This window comes from Xiphophorus hellerii, chromosome 19 (genome assembly GCF_003331165.1).
Source record: "Xiphophorus hellerii strain 12219 chromosome 19, Xiphophorus_hellerii-4.1, whole genome shotgun sequence".
NCBI lineage: Eukaryota > Metazoa > Chordata > Actinopteri > Cyprinodontiformes > Poeciliidae > Xiphophorus > Xiphophorus hellerii.
Genome location: NC_045690.1, coordinates 28,153,054 through 28,174,745, shown reverse-complemented (window position 1 = coordinate 28,174,745; position 21,692 = coordinate 28,153,054). Strand labels below are relative to the sequence as shown.

Sequence of the window (21,692 nt, the reverse complement as noted above, 5' to 3'; positions counted from 1 at the left end):
CACTGCCTGGCCAAAAAAAAGTCGCCACCTGGATTTAACTAAGCAAATAGGTACAAGCCTCCTATTGGATAAGTACTGCATAGGCGATTATCTTTCAGCTGGCAAAAAGTTATTTAACCCCAGCTGATGCAATGAGTAACTCCTCATTTCTTAAACAACCATGGTAAAAGACACATCCTGTGGTCGTGGAAAAGACGTTAGTCTGTTTAAGAAGGGTCAAATCATTGGCATGCATCAAGCAGAGAAAACATCTAAGGAGATTGCAGAAACTACTAGAATTGGGTTAAGAACTGTCCAACGCATCATTAAAAACTGGAAGGATGGTGGGGAACCATCGTCTTCCAGGAAGAAATGTGGTCGGAAAAAAATCCTGAATGATCGTGATCGGCGATTACTTAAACGTTTGGTCAAATCAAATCGAAGAAAAACAACAGCAGAACTCAGGAGTATGTTTAATTGTGAACGCAAAAGCATTTCCACATGCACAATGCGAAGGGAACTCAAGGGGTTGGGATTGAACAGCTGTGTAGCCGTAAGAAAACCTCTAATCAGTAAGGCTAACCAGAAAAAAAGGCTTCAGTTTGCTAGGGAGCATAAAGATTGGACTCTGGAGGAATGGAAGAGGGTCATGTGGTCTGATGAGTCCAGATTTACCCTGTTCCAGAGTGATGGGCGCATCAGGGTAAGAAGAGAGGCAGGTGAAGTGATGCACCCATCATGCCTAGTGCCTACTGTACAAGCCTGTGGGGGCAGTGCTATGATCTGGGGTTGCTGCAGTTGGTCAGGTCTAGGTTCAGCAACATTGTGTGCCCAAAGAATGAGGTCAGCTGACTACCTGAATATACTGAATGACCAGGTTATTCCATCAATGGATTTTGTCTTCCCAAATGGAACGGGCATATTCCAAGATGACAATGCCAGGATTCATCAGGCTCACATTGTGAAAGAGTGGTTCAGGGAGCATGAGACATCTTTTTCACACATGGATTGGCCACCACAGAGTCCAGACCTTAACCCCATTGAGAATCTTTGGGATGTGCTGGAGAAGGCTTTGCGCAGTGGTCAGACTCTCTCCCATCATCAATACAAGATCTTGGTGAAAGATTAATGCAACACTGGATGGAAATAAATCTTGTGACACTGCAGAAGCTTATTGAAACAATGCCACAGCGAATGCGGGCTGTAATCAAAGCTAAAGGCGGTCCAACAAAATATTAGAGAGTGTGACCATTTTTTGGTGGTGACTTTTTATTTGGCCAGGCAGTGTATATAGTATATATATATATATATATATATATGTATATATATATATATATATATATATACACAAAAAATAAAGTCATATCACAATATATATTCTGATGGGTGGAGGTAACAATATATGACGATATGATTTGTGTAAAACTTAAGAGAAAGGAAAAGAAAATCACATACTAGTTGAGTGGAATGTACTCTTCCTTACAGTAACATTTGCTGTGCTGTTGAGCGTAGTGCTAAGACTGCGGGAGCCAGAGGGGTTAAGAAGCAGGATCCATTGGATTCAGCAAGCTTTACCTTGTGTGTGTCCCACGGCGGTTGTGCTGACTTTGCCTGCGCTTTTACGCCTTGTCTGTCTGACCGTGACATTTACTGCTCTCCTCCTCTCGTCACGCTAAGACCGTCGGAGGTTAAACACACTCAAGGTCCAGATAATTAAAGTTTTTGCACCTGCCTTTTTAACAAGCTCTTCCTTTATGCTCTCAGCCGTGCTGTTTCCCACTTGCTCTGTTTTGATGCAGCCGGTTACGTCATCAACAACTATTACCATGGTTAGCATGTAGACTACATAGGCCAAATTTCTATAGTTTCTACCGTATACCATTTATATTGCGCATTACTAATGACAAGCCATGCTATTCAACAAAATTAACTTAATTTCCTCATTTAGACATGGGCAATGTTTTTCAGTACATTATCACAGGAAGCAGTGTGATGTTTCCATACATACATTAGAGTCAGACATTTTTTCCCTTCGATGTTTTTGCAGATAACTGAAAAGACAGATTCCTATATGGATAACCTTCGAGTGGGATTGGAACTGTGGGAGAAGCAGCTGATGCTTGGAGGAGAGATGGACAACTGGGCTCGATCTAAACTTGCCCTTTTTTCAGAAGAAAATCCTTTCAGCAATGAACAACAAGTTCTTGCCATGAGAGTAAGATCTCAGTCTTGAAGTAAAACAATTTCTATTACATATATTTTCCATTGGCTAAGATGCTTCTTGTTTACAGGATGAGATTCAAACAAATGAGGAGAATATCGAACATTTTCATAAGAAGTCAATTGAAATTCAGGAGATGCTGTTGAGTCAGGAAACTCCTTTAGAACTACAGGTAAGTGACACCATGATATTCTTTCCTTCTTGTGGTTTGGTCTTTTTTAGAATAGTGCACTTGGGCCTTTTTTGTAAATTCACTCCTTTTGTAAACATTCTAGGTGATGGAGACCCAGCTTAGGAAGAGAATGGAACAGGTGAAGGAGTTATTCACTGACTGCACAGATATTTTTGAGGAGATCAGAGTTGTCAGAAAGCATCTGTCTGAGAAGATAAAGGAGTGTCGGACAGGTGTGGAAAACATCCAGAATTGTCTGAGTAAAATTGAGGCTTCGGATGCAAAAGCAGAAGCCCAAATACAGGTACATAACTGGTTAAATATTAAAACTGTCCTCACAAATGAGTGAGATGACTGATTAACACTAGCCTCTGCCGCTCATCAGGACCTAGACGCAGACCTGAGTTCTCAGGAAGAGCACGTGGAAACTGTGTTGAAAGAGGTGGGCTTGGTGTCCAGTGTCCCCAGTTCACCGGTACTGGAGGAACTATCTAATGACTGCAGCAGTTTAAGAGAGGCCATCGCGCATATCAAAGACATAATCCACCTGAAGAGGGAGGAGAGAGACCTGTTCAAGGTCATCAGCGGTCAGTGGAAAGCACAACAAAATTATAAATGAGTATAGTGCAAAGATCCTAATTCTTCTATTGATCCTAGGTAACAATTTACATGGGACCCATCTCACCAACACATAAATATCTCCCTTATTTATGTGGAAGATATTTTAGCAAAATAAATCCTCTAACAATAAATTTAAATCCAACCTCAAATTCACACATCTGTTACATAAACATAGAAACAACAAAAAAAAAACCCGCAGTTGATTGTATCCTGAGTTGTCTGGGAGTCTCAATATGGTACAAGAATGGTAGCCATACAAAGTATTTTACAAAAGTAAAATATGTTGGCAGAACCATGCACAGCATGTCTCTGTTGTTCAACCTTGAGCTTTGACAGCAAGTCCTCAATCCATTGTTTATGGGTATAAGTATGAGTCGACTGGCAATCAATGTGGAAAAGGCTACAGCTGAATCTTGCCAGGTGGAAACACCGCATACCAGAGGAACAACCCCAAATATTGCAGTGAGAGCATTTGGGGGAATATTAAAATTCCACAACTCTGACAGGGTCTTAAAAACAGTTTTCCAGAAGGCCTGCAATTCTTGGCATTCCCAGAACATATGTCCAAGTGTGCTTTTCTTGCTTTTACATCTGGGGCAAGCCTTGTCTGACCCTGGAAACAACTTTGCAAGTTTACTGTTTGACAAATGGAGCCTATGAACTACCTTAAATTGTAAATTGCCATGCCTAATACAAATTGATGATGTATGGATAACCCTAGTTGCCGGCTGCCACTGTTATTCTCAATCCCATCTCCAGCTGCCACTGTGGCATGGAATAAATTACTTTAACAAGAGTTTGGATGAGAAGAAATAAGAAATTTATTAAAACCTTGCAAGGTCAGAACAGAAATACAGAGTCAAAGGAGTCTGTCAAGTCTACTCTGACTAACAGTGGATCTGGCTTCCTTTTTTAAGTTCTGGTCACAGAAGAGAGACTTGATTGGACAATAGGTGTGAATCCCTGATTGTTATGTACCAACAATTCTGTGGAGCCCAACTAAAATGGTCTTGCCATTTGTCTATTGTTAAGGAAAGGGGGTTGTTCTTTAATGCTAAAGGGAGCAGATAAGTACTGGGTTGGGGAAGTAACACTAGATAGTCTCCAGGATCAAGGCATTCCCTGCTGTTATATGGCACTGTAGAAGTCTATAGGAGAGTAGCTTGACCAATTTCATGATAAGATCACGCAGACACATGATCTCATCATCAGATACAATCTAAAGCACAAAAGGGGTGAGAAGCACATTCTAAAATTTTCCATTACACACTGTTCCTTAATTTTTTCTAATGAGGGCGTTGCAGCTGTATGGATTAATGAATACAATGTTGATATGACCCCTCTCTGTATGGGCTCTATATCCAGACATTCACCAATCCAACTGTATGCTTGAGTCTGAAGTTTTGATGAGAAAATTTGTTTCACAAAGCTCCATAGATGCAAAGATCTAAAGAAAAGTTGAAAGAAGGTAGGCCAGATAATTGCTTCAGCTTTTGGAAGGACATAAAATGGCCATCCTTGAACAGGTCTCTTACAGTAGTTATACCTTTATTTGCAAGCATGGAAGGTGGAATCAATTAAAGAAGGTAGGAAGAAGGCATTTGCTGATGTAGGAGCTGCAATGAAATCCTGTTTTTGCTTGAAATGGATTATGAACTGGTCCCAGATCTTAATCACTCCCAGTGTAACTGGGTTAATTGTAATCAATTGTTTATCTAATGGCAATGGTGAGGAAAAAACTGAGGCCAGTGAACCAGATTTACAAGAGTTTTGTTCCATAAGTGACCAAACAGGACTGTTTAATTTCCCCGGGCTTAAGCCAGAAGGCAAGTTTGCAGATTTTTAACATCCCAGTAAAAGTGCATACAATTAGGCATACTCAGAACCCCCACCTTCTTTCACCTCTCCAAAAACTCCTTTCTGATTCAAGGAATCCATCTATTCCAAATGTAAGTAGAAGTTATCTTCTGTATTTTAAAAAAATTAAGAATAAATATTGGAATTGTCTGCAAGAGGAATAACAATTTTGGTATTGTAACCATTTTAACTGAATTGATCCTCCTTGTCAGAGACAGAGGAAGGGATGACCAACGTTTCATATCTTGCTTAAACTGATTGAAGGCAAGATTACAATTGTGTTTGAATAGGTCGTTGTAATTTCTGGTTATTCTTACTCCTAAATAAGCATATTTTTCCATTTCCATCTTCCATTTACAGCACTCACTGTAAATGGAAGAGAGTTTGGGGGCAGGTGGTTGGGTTTATAATTAACAGGAAAATTAAGACATTTTGTTCTTTTAATCAAATATCCTGAATATCATACCAAATTCCTCAATTCACTTTATAGCTTTAGGAATGGATTTGCACAGGTCAGCCAGAAATAGGAGATCATCAGCATATGACATGACACAGTAGGGATTTGTCCCGCTCTGTTTATTCCCATCACCCCTGGATCGTTCCTAATTGTAGCAGCAAGAGGTTCTATAGCTATGTTAAACGGCAGCGGGGACAAGGGATATCCCTGTCACATTCCACGAAAAAGAGGAAAGTAATCCGACACAATATTATTTGTCTGAACTGCAGCCAGTGGAGACCTATAAAGTTTCTCTATCCATGGAAAGATGGCCGAAACCCAAAATGCTCAAGAGCCCTCGTCAAATAGCTATGTTAAATTCTGCCAAATGCTTTGTGAGCATCTAATGATATAACCTCTTGTATAACCTCATATCTTCACCCAGCAAATACATTACATTAAACAAATGATGACTGGTCAATAATTTTAAGTCTGTCTTGTCTCCCTTATTTCATATATTTATTTATTTCTGACATGATAGTAGTATAAAATCATGTACAAGAACAAGGAATGCAAAAGACACATGCTCGAAAAGGGGTAGAAAGAAGTAAGAAACTCCTACCCCGTGAACTCATACAATATTTTCAGATGGACCCTCTTTAATAAATCAAATCTAAAATAAAAATAAACAGGTTAATTAATTTTCCATTTTATCTGGGTTTAGACCGTCGTGAGACAGGTTAGTTTTACCCTACTGATAATGTGTTGTTGCAATAGTAATCCTGCTCAGTATGAGAGGAACCGCAAGTTCAGACATTTGGTGTATGTGCTTGGCTGAGGAGACAATAGGGCAAAGCTACCATCTGTTTGATTATGACTGAACGCCTCTAAATCAGAATCCCACCTAGACGTAACAATACCGTAGCGCCGTAGCGATGCATCACTTCGGTTGGTCTCCAGCAAGGAGAGCCTTCCGTGACTGGACCGGGGCGTGGCCGGACAATGGTCACCCCTCTCTGATCGCGCACGGGATGTTCGTGGAGAACATGGTGCTAAATGACTTGCAGACGACCTGATTCTGGGTCAGGGTATGTCTAAGTATATACATCCATAATACACATGACTGTAGTTTGTAATTTCTTACTAACTGCAGGGAAAATTGGTGTGGTTCTGGCCCAGGTGAGCATGTTGATTGCCTAACCATGTTGGCTAGTATGTAAATGAAGCTATGTGAGAAATGGTGCTTTCAGATATGCTCAGTCTGTGATGTGGTGTATGTGATTTTACTGTAGTAGAGTACAAAGATCACATATGTACTGCTGGAAGGAATTAATAAACCAATCCTAGCGGACCCTTCAGGTGTCCCAATTTCTGGTTAACCTCAATAAGAAAGAGGTCAGACAGAGTTCTCACTTTTCTGGGACCCTCAAAATGGTTCTGGCGTTACGTTCATGTCGGTGACTCTTTTTAAAGAGCTGAATGTCGAAGCAGTTTATTCACAGAGGATCTTGAGATGCATTTTTTGCATTTGGGAGGTCCAACTACGACCTGCCATCCTTTTTTGTGATCACTCATACAGTTGTCAATCGGCACAATAGCATGTGTGTCTGACCTTTAGAACTTGTTCCATTGTTTTGATTCACCTCTTGATAACACAGCCATGGAACTCTTGACTCAGGGCACCTTCACTATTAATTTCTCCAACTGATCTTTTACCCTAAAAGACATTGCCTTTTGTCCAGCTGAACAAAGCTTGCATAAAACCACAAAAGCAACATGGTTCTGCCAACTAAATTAACTTACTTTTAGTAGACATGCCATAAGTAATTTGTTTTAGATTAAAGAACAAAACAGTTGGGTTTTTTTGTTTTTAGGTTTTTAAATATTTATTTGAACTGGACAAGAAAATATACCTACAAGAAATTACACCTATTCATATAAGTGTAATATAACTCACTTTTTTACTCACATGCTTTTAGTACTGCTACTTAAACAATGATGCAGATTTTTACCAATGGGTTTCAAAAGGGTGGGCTGCTGCATGATGAAGAAGACAGCATAAGCTCAAGAGCAAATTCACTTCAAGACAAAAGTGACATTGAGAGTGAAAATTAAAGAGAGCCTAAGGAAGTGTGTGAAGAATTACTGTACTTAGGCTGTTATAGGGTGGTATGATTCACAAGAATCTTACCGGAGAACATGATTTAGTGATTTTAGTACACATAAGGTAGATGAAGATATTGATCAATGTCTTTTCCTGGTAGCATGGGTCACATAAACAGAATATTTTCTGTCTTTGACTGGGTTTTTTATTAAAAAATTTGACCACTTCGTTCAGATGCAGTAGCCTGGCTTTCCTGTGCAATTCCTCTTGAAAAAAAAATCTCACTTCCACATGTTGTGTAATCGTCCTGTCAAGAGATGAATCTTTTATAAATTAAGTGTGATCATTTTATTTCTTCATTTATATGTAGTTACTGGGGCCACACGGTTTTTCTCACTGCAGAGAAAAGGTTACTTAGATTCATCTTAATTTTTTTTTGACCTGCCAAAACATTAAGGTGATGGACAACAAAACAGTCTATCACAAACTCTGTCTGGTAGACTACTAGAAATATTTTCTTTAGTAGCTGTGGTACAGACACTCTTGGGGAAAAGCATTTATAGTGGGATAGTGTAAGTATCCCACACTATTTATTTTATTCCTTGTGGAAATGTTGTGCATTTATTGCATTCAAATCCCTTGGAAAAAACTAATGAAATGGTAATTTTATTTTCCTCAATGGGAAAATAGTTTGCAGCACGTACACATATCAAACAAATAGATCATGCACATATAGAGTAAACAGAACAGTCCAAGTTCAACCATTCAGCATAAACAAAAATGCAATGTGCAGTAGCATTAATGTAAGAATGTTTTATGTCTTCTACCCATTGTAAAACTAATAATATTGCCAACATTTCTCCTGTGTATACTGATAATCCATCTGTAATTTGTTTTCCTGTTTTCATATTGAATTCTGGTACTACAAAATCTATTCCTAGTTATTTTTGATGCATCTGTATAAATTTGAATATATTGATAATAATTATTTAAATGTAACTGTACTGAATAGCTATCTACCATGTAAGATTTATCTTGTTTCTTTTCCATTATTGACATATCTGCTGTTGCTTCTGGTAGAATCCAAGGTGGTATAATTGATATTGGTGTTGTTTGAGTCACTTCTAAACTATTCATTTTAGATTCTTCATTTTCTTTTCAATTGTCCATCCAAAACTCCTCATTTCTTTCTTTTCTTTTTCCCAACATGGATTTAAAATTTCCCAAGTTGGATGATGAAAGTTATTGCCTTGTAAATTTAACCAATAATTGATTTCTAATTTTGTTCTTAAATCTAACGGCATTTCTCCCATTTCTACTTCTATTGCTGCTGTTGGTGTGGTTTTAAATGCTCCAGTACATAATCTTAATGCCTGATGTTGGATAATATCTAATTTAACCAGGTGTGTTTTAGCTGCTGAACCATAAACTATACAACCAAAGTCTGTTAGATCTTATCATTCCTGTGTAAATCTGTTTTAGTGATTTCCTATCTGCTCCCCAGTCACTGCCAGCCAAGCATCTCAAAATATTTAAGATTTTCTTACAACTTTTTGAATATGTATATTCCATTTTAATTTTTCATCAAACCGTAGCCCTAAAAATTTTATACACTTGCTCCAATTCTTGCTTATATAATTTTAATTTTATTTCCTTGTTAAATTTTTTTCTGATTAAATATCGTTACTTTGGTTTTTTCAACTGAAAACTTAAATCCCCATTGCAATGCCCATTTCTCTATTTCAATAATAACCTTTTGTAATTTCTTTACAATGAAATCTACATTTTCCCCTCTTTTCCAAACAGCTCCATCATCTGCAAAACGTGAACAACCCATTTCTTTTCCAATATCTTTAAATACATCATTTATCATAATTGACAACAGTAAAGGACTTATAATACTCCCTTGCGGAGTTCCATTTTCTACTCTATATCACTTCACCAATTCTAACTTGTATTTTCCTATTTGTTAAAAAGTCTTTAATCCATTTAAATATTTTCCCTTTAATGCCCAATGTGTATAATTTAACTAATAATCCCTCAACCCACATCATATCATATGCTTTTACTATATCAAAAAATACCTCCACTACACTTTATTTACTTTTGCTCTTCTAATTTCATGCTCTAGACATAGAGTTGGATCATTAATACTCCTCCCTTTACAAAAACCACTTTGATATTTTGACATATACCCTTTGTTATTTCAATAATATACTAGTCTATTATTAATCATTTTTTCCATTATTTTACATAGATTTGATTTTAAAGCTATTGGTCTGTGGATTTCTGGGTTTGAGTTATATTTTCCTGGATTAGCTATTGGTACTATAATTGATTCCTTCCAGGTCAATGGTAATTTTTCCTCCTCCCAAATTTTATTATATAATTAGAATATTATGTCTTTTGACATAATATTTTTCACTGAGTTGCCTTATCATTCTATACCAAATTGCCGATACCTGGTGCTCTATTTTTTGTCTTCCTAAGTGCATAATTCAATTCGGCTTTTGTAAATTCAACATTCAACAAATTACTTGTTTCTTCAACACTCTCTAATAAGTCTTTATGTTTAAGCTTTGTATTTTCTCTTCCTTTTCTTCCCTCTTCACTAATATTACTTGAACTATGAATTTTACTAAATGTTCTTGCCAATATTTCAACTTTATCTTCATCTCTTATTATATTTGTATTATATATTTTTAATATAGGATATTCAAACTCTCTCTTCATGCCATTCATTCTTTTAATTATTTTGAAAATTCTTTCAATTTTTGTTTCTTTCCCTATTGTACTACAAAAATGTCTCCAATATTCCCTTTTTTGCATTCTTGCTTTCTTTTATAATCAATTAAATTCTTATAAATTGGATTACCTTTTAGTACCTTAAATGCTTTATTCCTTAACTTTATTGCCCTTTTACATTCATTTTTCCACCATGGCACCATTTTCTTACGACTTTTACACCCTCCTTTTTTTATTGTATGATCTGCCGCTTCCATGATTATCTTACAAATTTTTAAATTTACATCATTTATATCCATTCTCATATCTACTTTTCCTAAGTTTATTTGACTCAAATATCTAAATTTAATCCAATCTGCCTTATTAAAATTACATTTTTTATTGGGCTTTATATTCTTATTTAAAGTTAATCCTACTCTTATTGTAAAGGGATAATGATCATTATCTATTGTTAAATTTTTATCAGTGAACCACTCACAAATACCAGCTAAAACATTTGAGACAATTGTTAAATCAATAACTGATTTCATCCCTGTTCTTACATTGATTATTGTTCCCCTCCCATCATTAATACATACAAGATTTTTCATTTCCATGAATTCTTCTATAACTTGTCTGTTTTTATCATTACATTTACCCCACAATGTACTATTTTCATTAAAATTCCCACACCAAATTACTTTCCCTTGCAAATATTCAGGTAATTCTTCCATTATTTCAATTGATAATGTTTTACATGGATTATAAAAATGTATTATTTTAAATGTACCTTCTTGTTCCCATATCTCAATTACTATATATTCAAGTTCTTTCCCTTTCCCTAATACCTGATATTGTATCTCTTGCTTTATAAATATTCCACGTCCTCCTCCACCTCCCTACTGTCCATCTCTTCTTACACCATCATATCCTTTAATCACAAAATCTAATGTTTTTAACCATGCTTCCTGAACACAAATAATTTCGGGTTGTTCTTCAAGACTATCAATATAACCTTGAAGTTCCTGTCCGTTAGCAATTAAACTTCTTGCATTCCATTGTAATATTAACATGAACTACTTTCACCTGATGGTCCTGATCTCCCATCTACCTCCAACTTTTTCTTTATGTTCTCCCATGATCCCTCTTTAAACCCCAAATCTTTTCAGCTCCTCTCACTATTATTTTGATCTTCTCAGTTTTATGCTTGGCTTGGTCAGTACAGTTGATAACATATGCTGCGAATAATAGTTTTTCAACTGATATTGTGATATTTTCTTCTGACTGTACTTTGCTTTGCTGTGGAATTTGACTTGCTGTTTGTTTAATCTCTTGTTTTCTGTTCCTTCACATTTTAACAGCTTCTGCATAGCTTATGTTTTTACTTGTTTTAATTTTGCCCTCTCCCTTACTACACATCCTCCATATGTAACTCTATGTTTCTCTCCACAGTTACAACATTTTTGTTGTGCTTCTTCTTTACATTCTTCTAACTTGTGATCTTCAACACATTTTGGACATCTCTGCTTCCCTTTACAAACTGCTGCTATGTGTCCTTTGTGACCTTTGACATTTGGAACAATGAAGTGGTTTAGGGATACAAGTTCTGACCTGAAAACTGAGATAACCTATTTGGATGTTTTGTGGCAACTCTTTTTCTTCAAATTCAATGACGATTGACACATTTCCTACTTTTTCTCTATTCATTGTTTTTGAAAATCTTTTCAAGTTATTCACTTTTGCACCTACAATATTTCTCTTAATTTTATCAAGATCTTCATCTAGAGGGATCCCATAAATAATTTTTTTCTTCCATGATTTTTTTCTCCAACACAGTTTTTTTGCAAATATTATCCACATTTAAAGCCTTATTCTTTTGTTCTTCATTTTTACAAACTACCAATAAGTTTCCATCCATCCATCCATCCATCTTCTTCCGCTTATCCGAGGTCGGGTCGCGGGGGTAGCAGCTTCAGAAGGGAGGCCCAGACTTCCCTCTCCCCAGCCACTTCTTCTAGCTCCTCCGGGGGAATCCCGAGGCGTTCCCAGGCCAGCCGAGAGACATAGTCCCTCCAGCGTGTCCTGGGTCTTCCCCGGGGCCTCCTCCCGGTGGGACGTGCCCGGAAGACCTCACCAGGGAGGCGTCCAGGAGGCATCCTGACCAGATGCCCGAGCCACCTCAACTGGCTCCTCTCGATGTGAAGGAGCAGCGGCTCTACTCTGAGTCCCTCCCGGATGACTGAGCTTCTCACCCTATCTCTAAGGGAGAGCCCAGCCACCCTACGGAGAAAACCCATTTCGGCCGCTTGTATCCGCGATCTCGTTCTTTCGGTCATGACCCAAAGCTCATGACCATAGATGAGGGTGGGAACGTAGATCGACCGGTAAATCGAGAGCTTCGCTTTTTGGCTCAGCTCTCTCTTCACCACGACGGACCGGTACAGCGCCCGCTTGACAGCAGACGCTGCGCCAATCCGCCTGTCGATCTCCCGCTCCCTTCTTCCCCCATTCGTGAACAAGATCCCGAGATACTTAAACTCTTCCACTTGGGGCAGGACACCCCCCCTGACCCGGAGAAGGCACTCTACCCTTTTCCGGCTCAGGACCATGGCCTCGGATTTGGAGGCACTGATCCCCATCCCGGCCGCTTCACACTCGGCTGCGAACCGCTCCAGCGAGAGCTGCAGATCACGATCTGATGAAGCCAAAAGGACCACATCGTCTGCGAAAAGCAGAGATGAGATCCTAAGGCCACCAAATCGGATCCCCTCAACACCTTGGCTGCGCCTAGAAATTCTGTCCATGAAAGTGATGAACAGAATCGGTGACAAAGGGCAGCCCTGGCGGAGTCCAACTCTCACCGGAAACGAGCCCGACTTACTGCCGGCAATGCGGACCAGACTCTGACACCGGTCATACAGGGACCTGACAGCCCGTATCAAAGGGCCCGGTACCCCATACTCCCGGAGAACCCCCCACAGGGCTCCCCGAGGGACACGGTCGAACGCCTTCTCCAAGTCCACAAAACACATGTAGACTGGTTGGGCGAACTCCCATGCACCCTCCAGGACCCTGCCGAGGGTGTAGAGCTGGTCCAGCGTTCCACGACCAGGACGAAAACCACACTGCTCTTCCTGAATCCGAGGTTCGACTATCCGACGGACCCTCCTCTCCAGGACCCCTGAATAGACCTTGCCAGGGAGGCTTAGGAGTGTGACCCCTCTATAATTGGAGCACACCCTCCGGTCCCCCTTTTTGAACAGGGGGACCACCACCCCAGTCTGCCAATCCAGGGGAACTGCCCCCGATGTCCATGCGACATTGCAGAGTCGCGTCAACCAACACAACCCTACAACATCCAGAGCCTTAAGGAACTCCGGGCGGATCTCATCCACCCCCGGGGCCCTGCCACCGAGGAGCTTTTTAACCACCTCGGCGACCTCGCCCCCAGAGATTGGAGAGCCCAACCCAGAGTCCCCAGGCTCCGCTTCCTCAGTGGAAGGCATGTTGGTGGGATTGAGGAGGTCTTCGAAGTACTCTGCCCACCGGCCCACAACGTCCCGAGTAGAGGTCAGCAGCACACCATCCCCACTATAAACAGTGTTGGTGCTGCACCGCTTCCCCCCCCCTGAGACGCCGGATGGTGGACCAGAATCGCCTCGAAGCCGTACGGAAGTCTTTCTCCATGGCCTCTCCAAACTCCTCCCACGCCCGGGTTTTTGCCTCAGCAACCGCCCGAGCCGCATGCCGCTTCGCCCGCCGGTACCCATCAGCTGCTTCCGGAGTCCCACAGGCCAAAAAGGCCCGATAGGACTCCTTCTTCAGCCTGACGGCATCCCTCACCGAAGGTGTCCACCAGCGGGTTCGAGGGTTGCCGCCGCGACAGGCACCGACAACCTTGCGGCCACAGCTCCGATCGGCCGCCTCGACAATGGAGGCACGGAACACGGTCCACTCAGACTCCATGTCCCCCACCTCCCCCGGGACGTGTTCGAAGTTTTGCCGGAGATGGGAGTTAAAACTCCGTCTCACAGGGGATTCCGCCAGACGTTCCCAGCAGACCCTCACAACACGTTTGGGCCTGCCAGGTCTGACCGGCTTTCGCCCCCACCACCGGAGCCAACTCACCACCAGGTAGTGGTCAGTGGACAGCTCCGCACCTCTCTTCACCCGAGTGTCCAAGACATACGGCCGCAGATCCGATGAAACGATGACAAAGTCGATCATCGAACTGCGGCCTAGGGTGTCCTGGTGCCAAGTGCACATATGGACACCCTTATGCTTGAACATGGTGTTCGTTATGGACAATCCATGGCGAGCACAGAAGTCCAGCAACAGAACACCGCTCGAGTTCAGGTCGGGCGGGCCGTTCCTCCCAACCACGCCCCTCCAGGTCTCACTGTCATTGCCCACGTGAGCGTTGAAGTCCCCCAGCAGAACAAGGGAGTCCCCAGGAGGAGCACTCTCCAGTACCCCCTCTAAGGACTCCAAAAAGGGTGGGTAATCTGAACTGTCGTTCGGCCCGTAAGCACAAACGACAGTCAGAACCCGTCCCCCCACCCATAGGCGGAGGGATGCTACCCTCTCGTTCACCGGGGTAAACCCCAACGTACAGGCGCCGAGATGGGGAGCAACAAGTATGCCCACTCCTGCCCGACGCCTCTCACCTTGGGCAACTCCAGAGTGGAAGTATGTCCAGCCCCTCTCAAGGAGACTGGTTCCAGAACCAGAGCCGTGCGTCGAGGTGAGACCGACTATTTCTAGCCGGAACCTCTCGACCTCACGCACTAGCTCCGGCTCCTTCCCCACCAGAGAGGTGACATTCCACGTCCCAAGAGCCAGTTTCTGCAACCGAGGATCGGACCGCCAGGGTCCCCTCCCTCTGCTGCCACCCATCCCACACTGCACCCGACCCCTTTGGCCCCTCCCACGGGTGGTGGGCCCATGGGAGGGGGGGCCCATGTTTCCTCTTCGGGCTGAGCCCGGCCGGGCTCCATGGGTAAAAGCCCGGCCACCAGACGCTCGCCATCGTGCCCCCCCTCCAGGCCTGGCTCCAGAGTGGGGCCCCGGTGACCCGCGTCCGGGCGAGGGAACACCAAGTCCAAAGTTTTCCTTCATCATTGGGGTCTTTGGGCTGCTCTTTGTCTGGTCCCTCACCTAGGACCTGTCTGCCTTGGGTGACCCTACCAGGGGCATGAAGCCCCAGACAGCATAGCTCCTAGGATCATTGGGACACTCAAACCCCTCCACCACGATAAGGTGGCAGCCCATGGAGGAGCCAATAAGTTTCCATTTCTCAAAATCTTTACTATTTCAACATCTCCAATTTTCTTTTTAATTTCTCTTGACACCACAATGGGGCTGATGTTATCTTGTTCTTCCTCGTTCTTAAGTTTTAATATTATTTTAAATTCCTCCCTCACAACTTTCCTCCTAACTATCCTTTCTTCTTCTGAACTACTTCCTTCCAGTTCCTGTTTACTGCCTTGAATATCACCAATTCCCTTCCTTCATCTATTTTATTTCTTCCACATCCTCTCCCTCTTCATCTCTCCACTGTCATCCACCCTTCAAAATCCATGTCTTCCTCATTTCCTATCTCCATTTCGAACCATTCACATACCAGTTTATGCCCAAATCCGCCTTTTCCAAATGCTATATATGTTTTTGTTTTTCCTGCGCCGCTCCAACCACCTTCGTCAGCCGAGCTTTACAACTGTTCTTAGGAGCAGTTGCTTTTTACTGATGAGCTCACCAGATGTGCAGTTCCACCAGGTGTTTGCTTATTTGCTGCTGCAGCTAGTCTAAGGAGCTCAGTGGGCTCAGTGAGTATGCAGAGGGGTACTCTGTTAGGCAGAAGCTTGTCTGGCAGACAAAGCTCCAAGGCAGTCTAAATGACTGCCACAATGATTGAAGGATTTTTCAAACAAGCATCAAAGAATCAAAGTGTCACATTAGATATATTTGTGATGACAGAATAACATTATAACATGAAATGCAGCTCAGAAAGTATAATATCCACTCTTTAATACTAAGGTTTGTAACTGCAAGGTTCCTGCACCTCCACAGGTGCCCCCTTAGACTCTTGGCTCCTTTGTCGCTGGCCACTAAGCTCCAGGCTTCTTTGTCACCAGGCCGTCCTGTGGCCTTTGCGAACTTATACCTAACACCCTCGGAACTTCAGCTTTTTTTCGCCTTTAAAAATCTGGTTGCTTTACCAAGTGCCAAGAAGAAGAGTTGTACTGGAACTTTTGTGTTTCGATAGTATTTTTAGTTTTTGTTCTGGTTATTTTCAGTCTTTTCAATATTTAGCAGAATGTGGCTGAGCATTCCTCCTATCAATAAGGTACAGCACTTTCTGCCTCATCCTGCACGTTTTCACTGCTAATTTATGGCTGATCAGAGACTAAATATGTCACAGACATTCATTAATAAATATAGACAGACTGTGGAGCATCAACATGTGTAATCTAACATGTATATTGGTGTTATAAAGATACAGAGATGAGCATGCTTTAACTGCGTGCTTACTGTTTGTGACACAGCACCACTAAAGGTGAGGCCTAGCACATCACTGCCTACTTCTTCTATGTATTTGAACAGGAAATGCATATTTGACCATAAGATGATGAAATCTTACAGACAACAAAATTAAACAGATTGATTTTCTGTTATAATTATTAGTGCTGATTCTGCTCCTCCTGACTGCATGCCACTTCTATCTACCAAAGTGTGGTCCATCAAATTCCAACTATATTGGGTTCATTGTGGAAACACCATTGGCTGGTCCATTTTCTTAGAACCTGATACATCTAACATAGAAGTAACATTTCTGGCAGGTCGAGTACCCTCGAAGGGACTGTAAACCTGCTGACATCACAGGGTATTAAGTCCAATTGTTTCTTTGGAAATCAGACCAAAAGGTTAACTGTGACACTCATTATGATTAGTCTCTCACTTAGATGGAACATTGATTGCACTAGTAGCTGCCAAGTGACAAACAGAGCTAAACTACATTAGGAATCATACTCATTTGTGAGAACAGAAAGCCTACTTTAACGCCAACTTCAACTACAAGGTAACTTTAGGTGATTTACAATCCTCTCTGCCCCCAGTTTGTCTGATTAAAACCATAATTTGGGCACCACTCATGTTGACATTGAACACAGACCATCTGATCTGCAGAGTGTTACTGATATCGGGGAGATACTGCCTGACTATCTTGCTTCCTATGTTGATTTATTTTTTCCCCAGATGAAAGAAAATTGTTTGAGGAATGGTTCCAGGATTTGCAGCTGTCTGTCAATGAGTGCTTTGAGAGCCCTGAGAGCAGATCAGATGTGGAAACATCTTTGCAAAAACTAACTGTAAGAGAATGAATAAGATGGTGCCTAGATGCTGTAAAGGGGAAAGGGTGGGTAGCTAAAGAATCTTGTGTGTCCTCTATCCACCAGGGATTCTTAATGTCAGAAGATACAGAGAGACGTCTGAGGCAGCTCAATGATCAGCTGGAGAGAGCTAAACAGCAAGTTTCTTCTCAGCAACTCTCAGAGTTTATCAATTGGCTGAAGGAGCAGCAGGAGGAAGTGGCTACATTTAGAGCCCACTGCCAAAACAGACAGGAGCAAATGGAGTCTCTCCTTGATGACTTAAATCGGTAAGTTCCTCAAACAATTTCTTGAATACTAGTTTGATCCAAACTAGTATTCAATTACTACTTGAAATTATTTCTTGAATACATTGTAACTTGAGAAACAACTTACAAATGATTAGTTTGATCCTAATCCAGGCTACAGAAGCAACATGAAAACCTCTGTGAGTGGCTGCAAGACAAAGAAAAACAATCGGTGGTGCCAGAAAATGTGAAGCTTCTCTTCAAAGAACTTCAGGATGAGAGGTGACTTTCTTTATTAACACAGCTAAAGCTGTTCACATGCAGAATTAACAGGAACAAAGTCAGCACTGCCTTTGGAAGGCTGGAACATCATTGTACAAGATTATGTAGTTTTTTTCTTGTTACTTACTGCTTTTCTCTTTTTCTCCTAGTACTTTTGCCTAGATAATTTAGAAATGTAACCTGAAATGTTTCTAGTAAGATAAAACAATTTTACAAATACCACTAGTTCACAGAAGGGCCCTTTTCTGCATCACTGAAAATATACTATAGTCAAAACTTCTGCAGGTTAGGAGACCGAGCCATCCACAAATGAAACTAAACTGACTGGACCAAATTACACCATATCTCCTTTACTCCATTAGGTCACAAACTTTTTGTGCACTCCTAAAAAAGGTAGTCAAATTTAGACATTTATTATTAGACCCTAAAAACAAGTTCTATTCCCCACCCTTAATTCATGATCAGAATTATATCATTTCTAGTTTGTGATCAGCTGATCCTGATCAGGGAGATTCAAGGTAGAAACAGTCTCATTCTATTCACCAAACGATTCTCAGAGATTTGTCCGGAAAATCTCTAAAACCATCGAGTCTTACCCTAATAAAAGCCTTTTTATTAGGGTGGATTTCTAGGGACTACTATGCTGACTGTACACCACTGCAAAAAAATTATTTTGCTAACTTTTGCCATCTAAGAAAGATAACAACACTTAGACAGCACTTTCTATAAGTAATGTCATGAAATTACTTTTCTACATATTTTATACTTTTATCTTTTTCAATCATTTCATGTTGCCTTATGTTTCTTTGTCGTTAGTGTTAGAGGTGTAGCCCTCAGTGAGCTTTTGGCATCAATACGCAGGCAGGGGGTAAGAGCTGAAAACATCCTGAAAGACGGGGACAACTTGTTACAGCGCTACAGAAATTTGGAGACTCGGCTACATAAACAGGCTACAGCCCAGAGTGTCCTGGACGAGGAATACAACAGGTTCAATTCCCAGGCAGAGAGCATCAGAACCTGGATTAGTGACCTTACACAACCACGGACCTCTCCTACCAAAGACAACAACATGGAGGAGATGAAGCATAAAGCACTGGTCAGTGGAACCTGATATATTCAGTAAAACACCCATTTCTTATCTTGTATTTGTACACTCCACATTTTTTCACTTTTCTGTTATGTATGACTGGTCATCTTGTTTTTGGTGATTGTTTTACTGAAAAAGACAATGTAATGCAGCTTCATAATGCCGCTAAACATAATTGCTTAAAAACTGTAAAGGGAAAATATTTGAGCTTGGCAGAATTGTGTGTTGTTAATACTCAAATGGAAGACTTATTTCTGTTTCATCAATGTGAAACTGCTGAGAGAATTACAACAGCTTCCAAAAGGAAATAACATTTCAGGGTCTAACCTTCCAACTATGGTTGTTCGAAACGATTATTTTGGTAGTCAAGTAATATATATTGATTACTTTGATGATTAATCGAATAAAAATGTTTATAACGTAAAATACTGTTAAATACTGACATAATAGCAGTATTAATATTGGATATCAACATTGGCCCAAATTTTTATATTTGTACATCCCTAACAATTACTTTTCTGTAGTTTATAACTTTTAATGTTATAGAAATTAACCTATAACATTAATAGCACACTTTTTAAGTTAACCTGGGCAAAATTATGCAAAAACACTTAAAAAAAAGTCTATACTCTAGTTTTTAATTTATGTATTCATCGTCAGTCAGTTTAACCCAGGGGTGTCCAAAGTCGGTCCCCGAGGTCCGGCATCCTGAGTGTTTTAGGTCTCTCCCTGGTTTAACGCAGCAGGTTCCAATAATGGCTCATTAGGGGCCTAAGAAGAACATTGACATGTGGAAAAGGTTGTTACTACCACCAGGGAGACCCCTTAACCCTCACCCCATAAATCACCAAAAACGCCTAAAAAGGTATACCCAAATTAAATCAGCTGCTGTTTTGAACAATTTAGAGTACATGTCATGATGGGTTAAAGGTTTCTAGCCCACATGCAGAACACAAGACAGGAGAGTAAGAATCAGTTTAAGTGATTTATTAAGGTACACAATTATCAGAATGTGGGAAGGTGGTCTGGTCCAGGGAATCAACTGTAACGGGCAGCAGTGGTTCACTGCGAGGGGAAAAAGCAGACTGGTGAGTTCAGGGGTCGTGGGAATATGGAAAACTCAGATGAAACACAGGTTGTTCTTACTTGGTGGTGGTTGGATCTGAATCTTGGAGGGTAACTGAGTATGTCCAGGGTCTCGGTCTCTTAGTGGGTCCAGGAACAAACGGAGGAGTGCGGCGGAGAACGGACAGGTAGGCTCGGGTGCAACGGAGACACAGCGGAGTGGTTCGACAGCCAGCCGTGGGGTCCAGGAGATACTTGCAAAACAACGGAGAGGTGAGTCTGGGAACTCGGGCAACCAGTGGGTATCTTCCACGGCGTCACGAGGGAGGTTCTGAAACCAGGAAAGCTGCCAGGCTCTGGTCCACTGGTCCAGAGTGTCAAAGGGATCACCTGAAGGCAACAGAGGAACACAAAGAGAATCACTAGAAGGCTCAAGGCAACGAGGTAGTGATGTTACGTGATGTGCCGAGGCTTCGAGGCGTGTGTCGAGTAATGGAGGGGGCGTTTCCGTAAAGCGCGTATCGAGGCTTGCTTCATTTAGGGGAGGAGCCGAAAACGATGACGTCCGAAGCCTCGCTGCCCGGCTGTACCACGTGACTGCTTCGGGAAGTGGCTCAGAGTTTGGCGCGGGGTTTGACAGCTTTAGAAACCCCACAGGCTGCATTCAAAATGTGGGCTGTTGTAGGCGAGTTGCGGTCAGTTGAGAGAGTGGATAGAGTTTTGATAGTTTGGATAGCAGAGTTTGGATAGTGGTTATTTAGTTTGAGACAGTTAGTTTGGTGTTTGGAGAGTTTAGGAGAGAGATAGATAGATAGGAGATTTAGGAGCGCGAGGACAGGATAGGAGTAGGATGGAGCCGGCGAGAAAGAGGAGGATTTCCCCTATGTGGGAACATTTTGATTTGATAAGCCCTAACAAGGTAAGGTGAACTGAACATTTGCAGATGCATTAGGTTTGCTTATGAGGAACTGTATTTTTCACTGTTTCTTATTTTCTGTAAAGGTGAGGTGTTTATTGTGCTCCAAGGAGTTGGGGTACAATAATAACACCTCATCCATGTAGTGTCAAAAAAGAGAAATCGTTTGAAACCAAAAACTGTGGAGAAATTGTTGTTTCTTAATAAAAATGCATGAAATCATCCAAGTTACACAAGCATTAGCCTATTCACTACCCCCTCCCTAGTTCCACAAGCACTTTCACTGTCCTCTGCCTGATTAAACCCAGGCCATTTTTCTAGAGTCACAGAAAAACTTTATTACACAACATGCCATATCACATGACACTACTATTTTGGGAATAATTACACACAGAGAATACATTCAAACAATATTTTATTATACACATATGTGTATACATAATTTATGTAGACAAATGATTTCGTCCTACACCTTTTGTGAAGTTACTCCCAAGAGCCATAATAGACAAAAATTCAATGCATCACACGTGTTAAGATACAGCTGGCTGTGATTATACACCTGGCCAGTAGGTGGTTTCGTGTGCACATGAAGCTTCAAGAAATGAACCCTTTC

At 41.3% G+C, this 21,692-nt stretch overlaps 1 protein-coding gene and 1 long non-coding RNA gene across 8 annotated transcripts in view; both read left to right on the top strand.

Moving 5' to 3' along the window:
* The window catches only part of LOC116708782 (uncharacterized), a 246,275-nt gene that overhangs the window by 164,451 nt on the left and 60,132 nt on the right, over window positions 1–21,692 (top strand). For 3 of the 7 annotated variants that reach the window (XM_032546812.1, XM_032546810.1, XM_032546813.1), the window contains 8 exons: window positions 2,027–2,194; window positions 2,271–2,372; window positions 2,476–2,676; window positions 2,758–2,959; window positions 17,369–17,481; window positions 17,569–17,771; window positions 17,904–18,011; window positions 18,828–19,107. In XM_032546812.1, coding sequence (XP_032402703.1) covers window positions 2,027–2,194; window positions 2,271–2,372; window positions 2,476–2,676; window positions 2,758–2,959; window positions 17,369–17,481; window positions 17,569–17,771; window positions 17,904–18,011; window positions 18,828–19,107 — 1,377 coding nt within the window. Of the gene's footprint in view, window positions 1–2,026; window positions 2,195–2,270; window positions 2,373–2,475; window positions 2,677–2,757; window positions 2,960–17,368; window positions 17,482–17,568; window positions 17,772–17,887; window positions 18,012–18,827; window positions 20,608–21,692 lie in introns of those variants that run through there. The other 4 variants (XR_004336772.1, XR_004336774.1, XR_004336773.1 and 1 more) reach the window with 4 other exon arrangements.
* LOC116708789 (uncharacterized) lies at window positions 7,739–9,462 on the top strand. The gene is made up of 2 exons (XR_004336777.1): window positions 7,739–8,722; window positions 8,794–9,462. It is a non-coding gene; the product is annotated as an uncharacterized LOC116708789 (long non-coding RNA).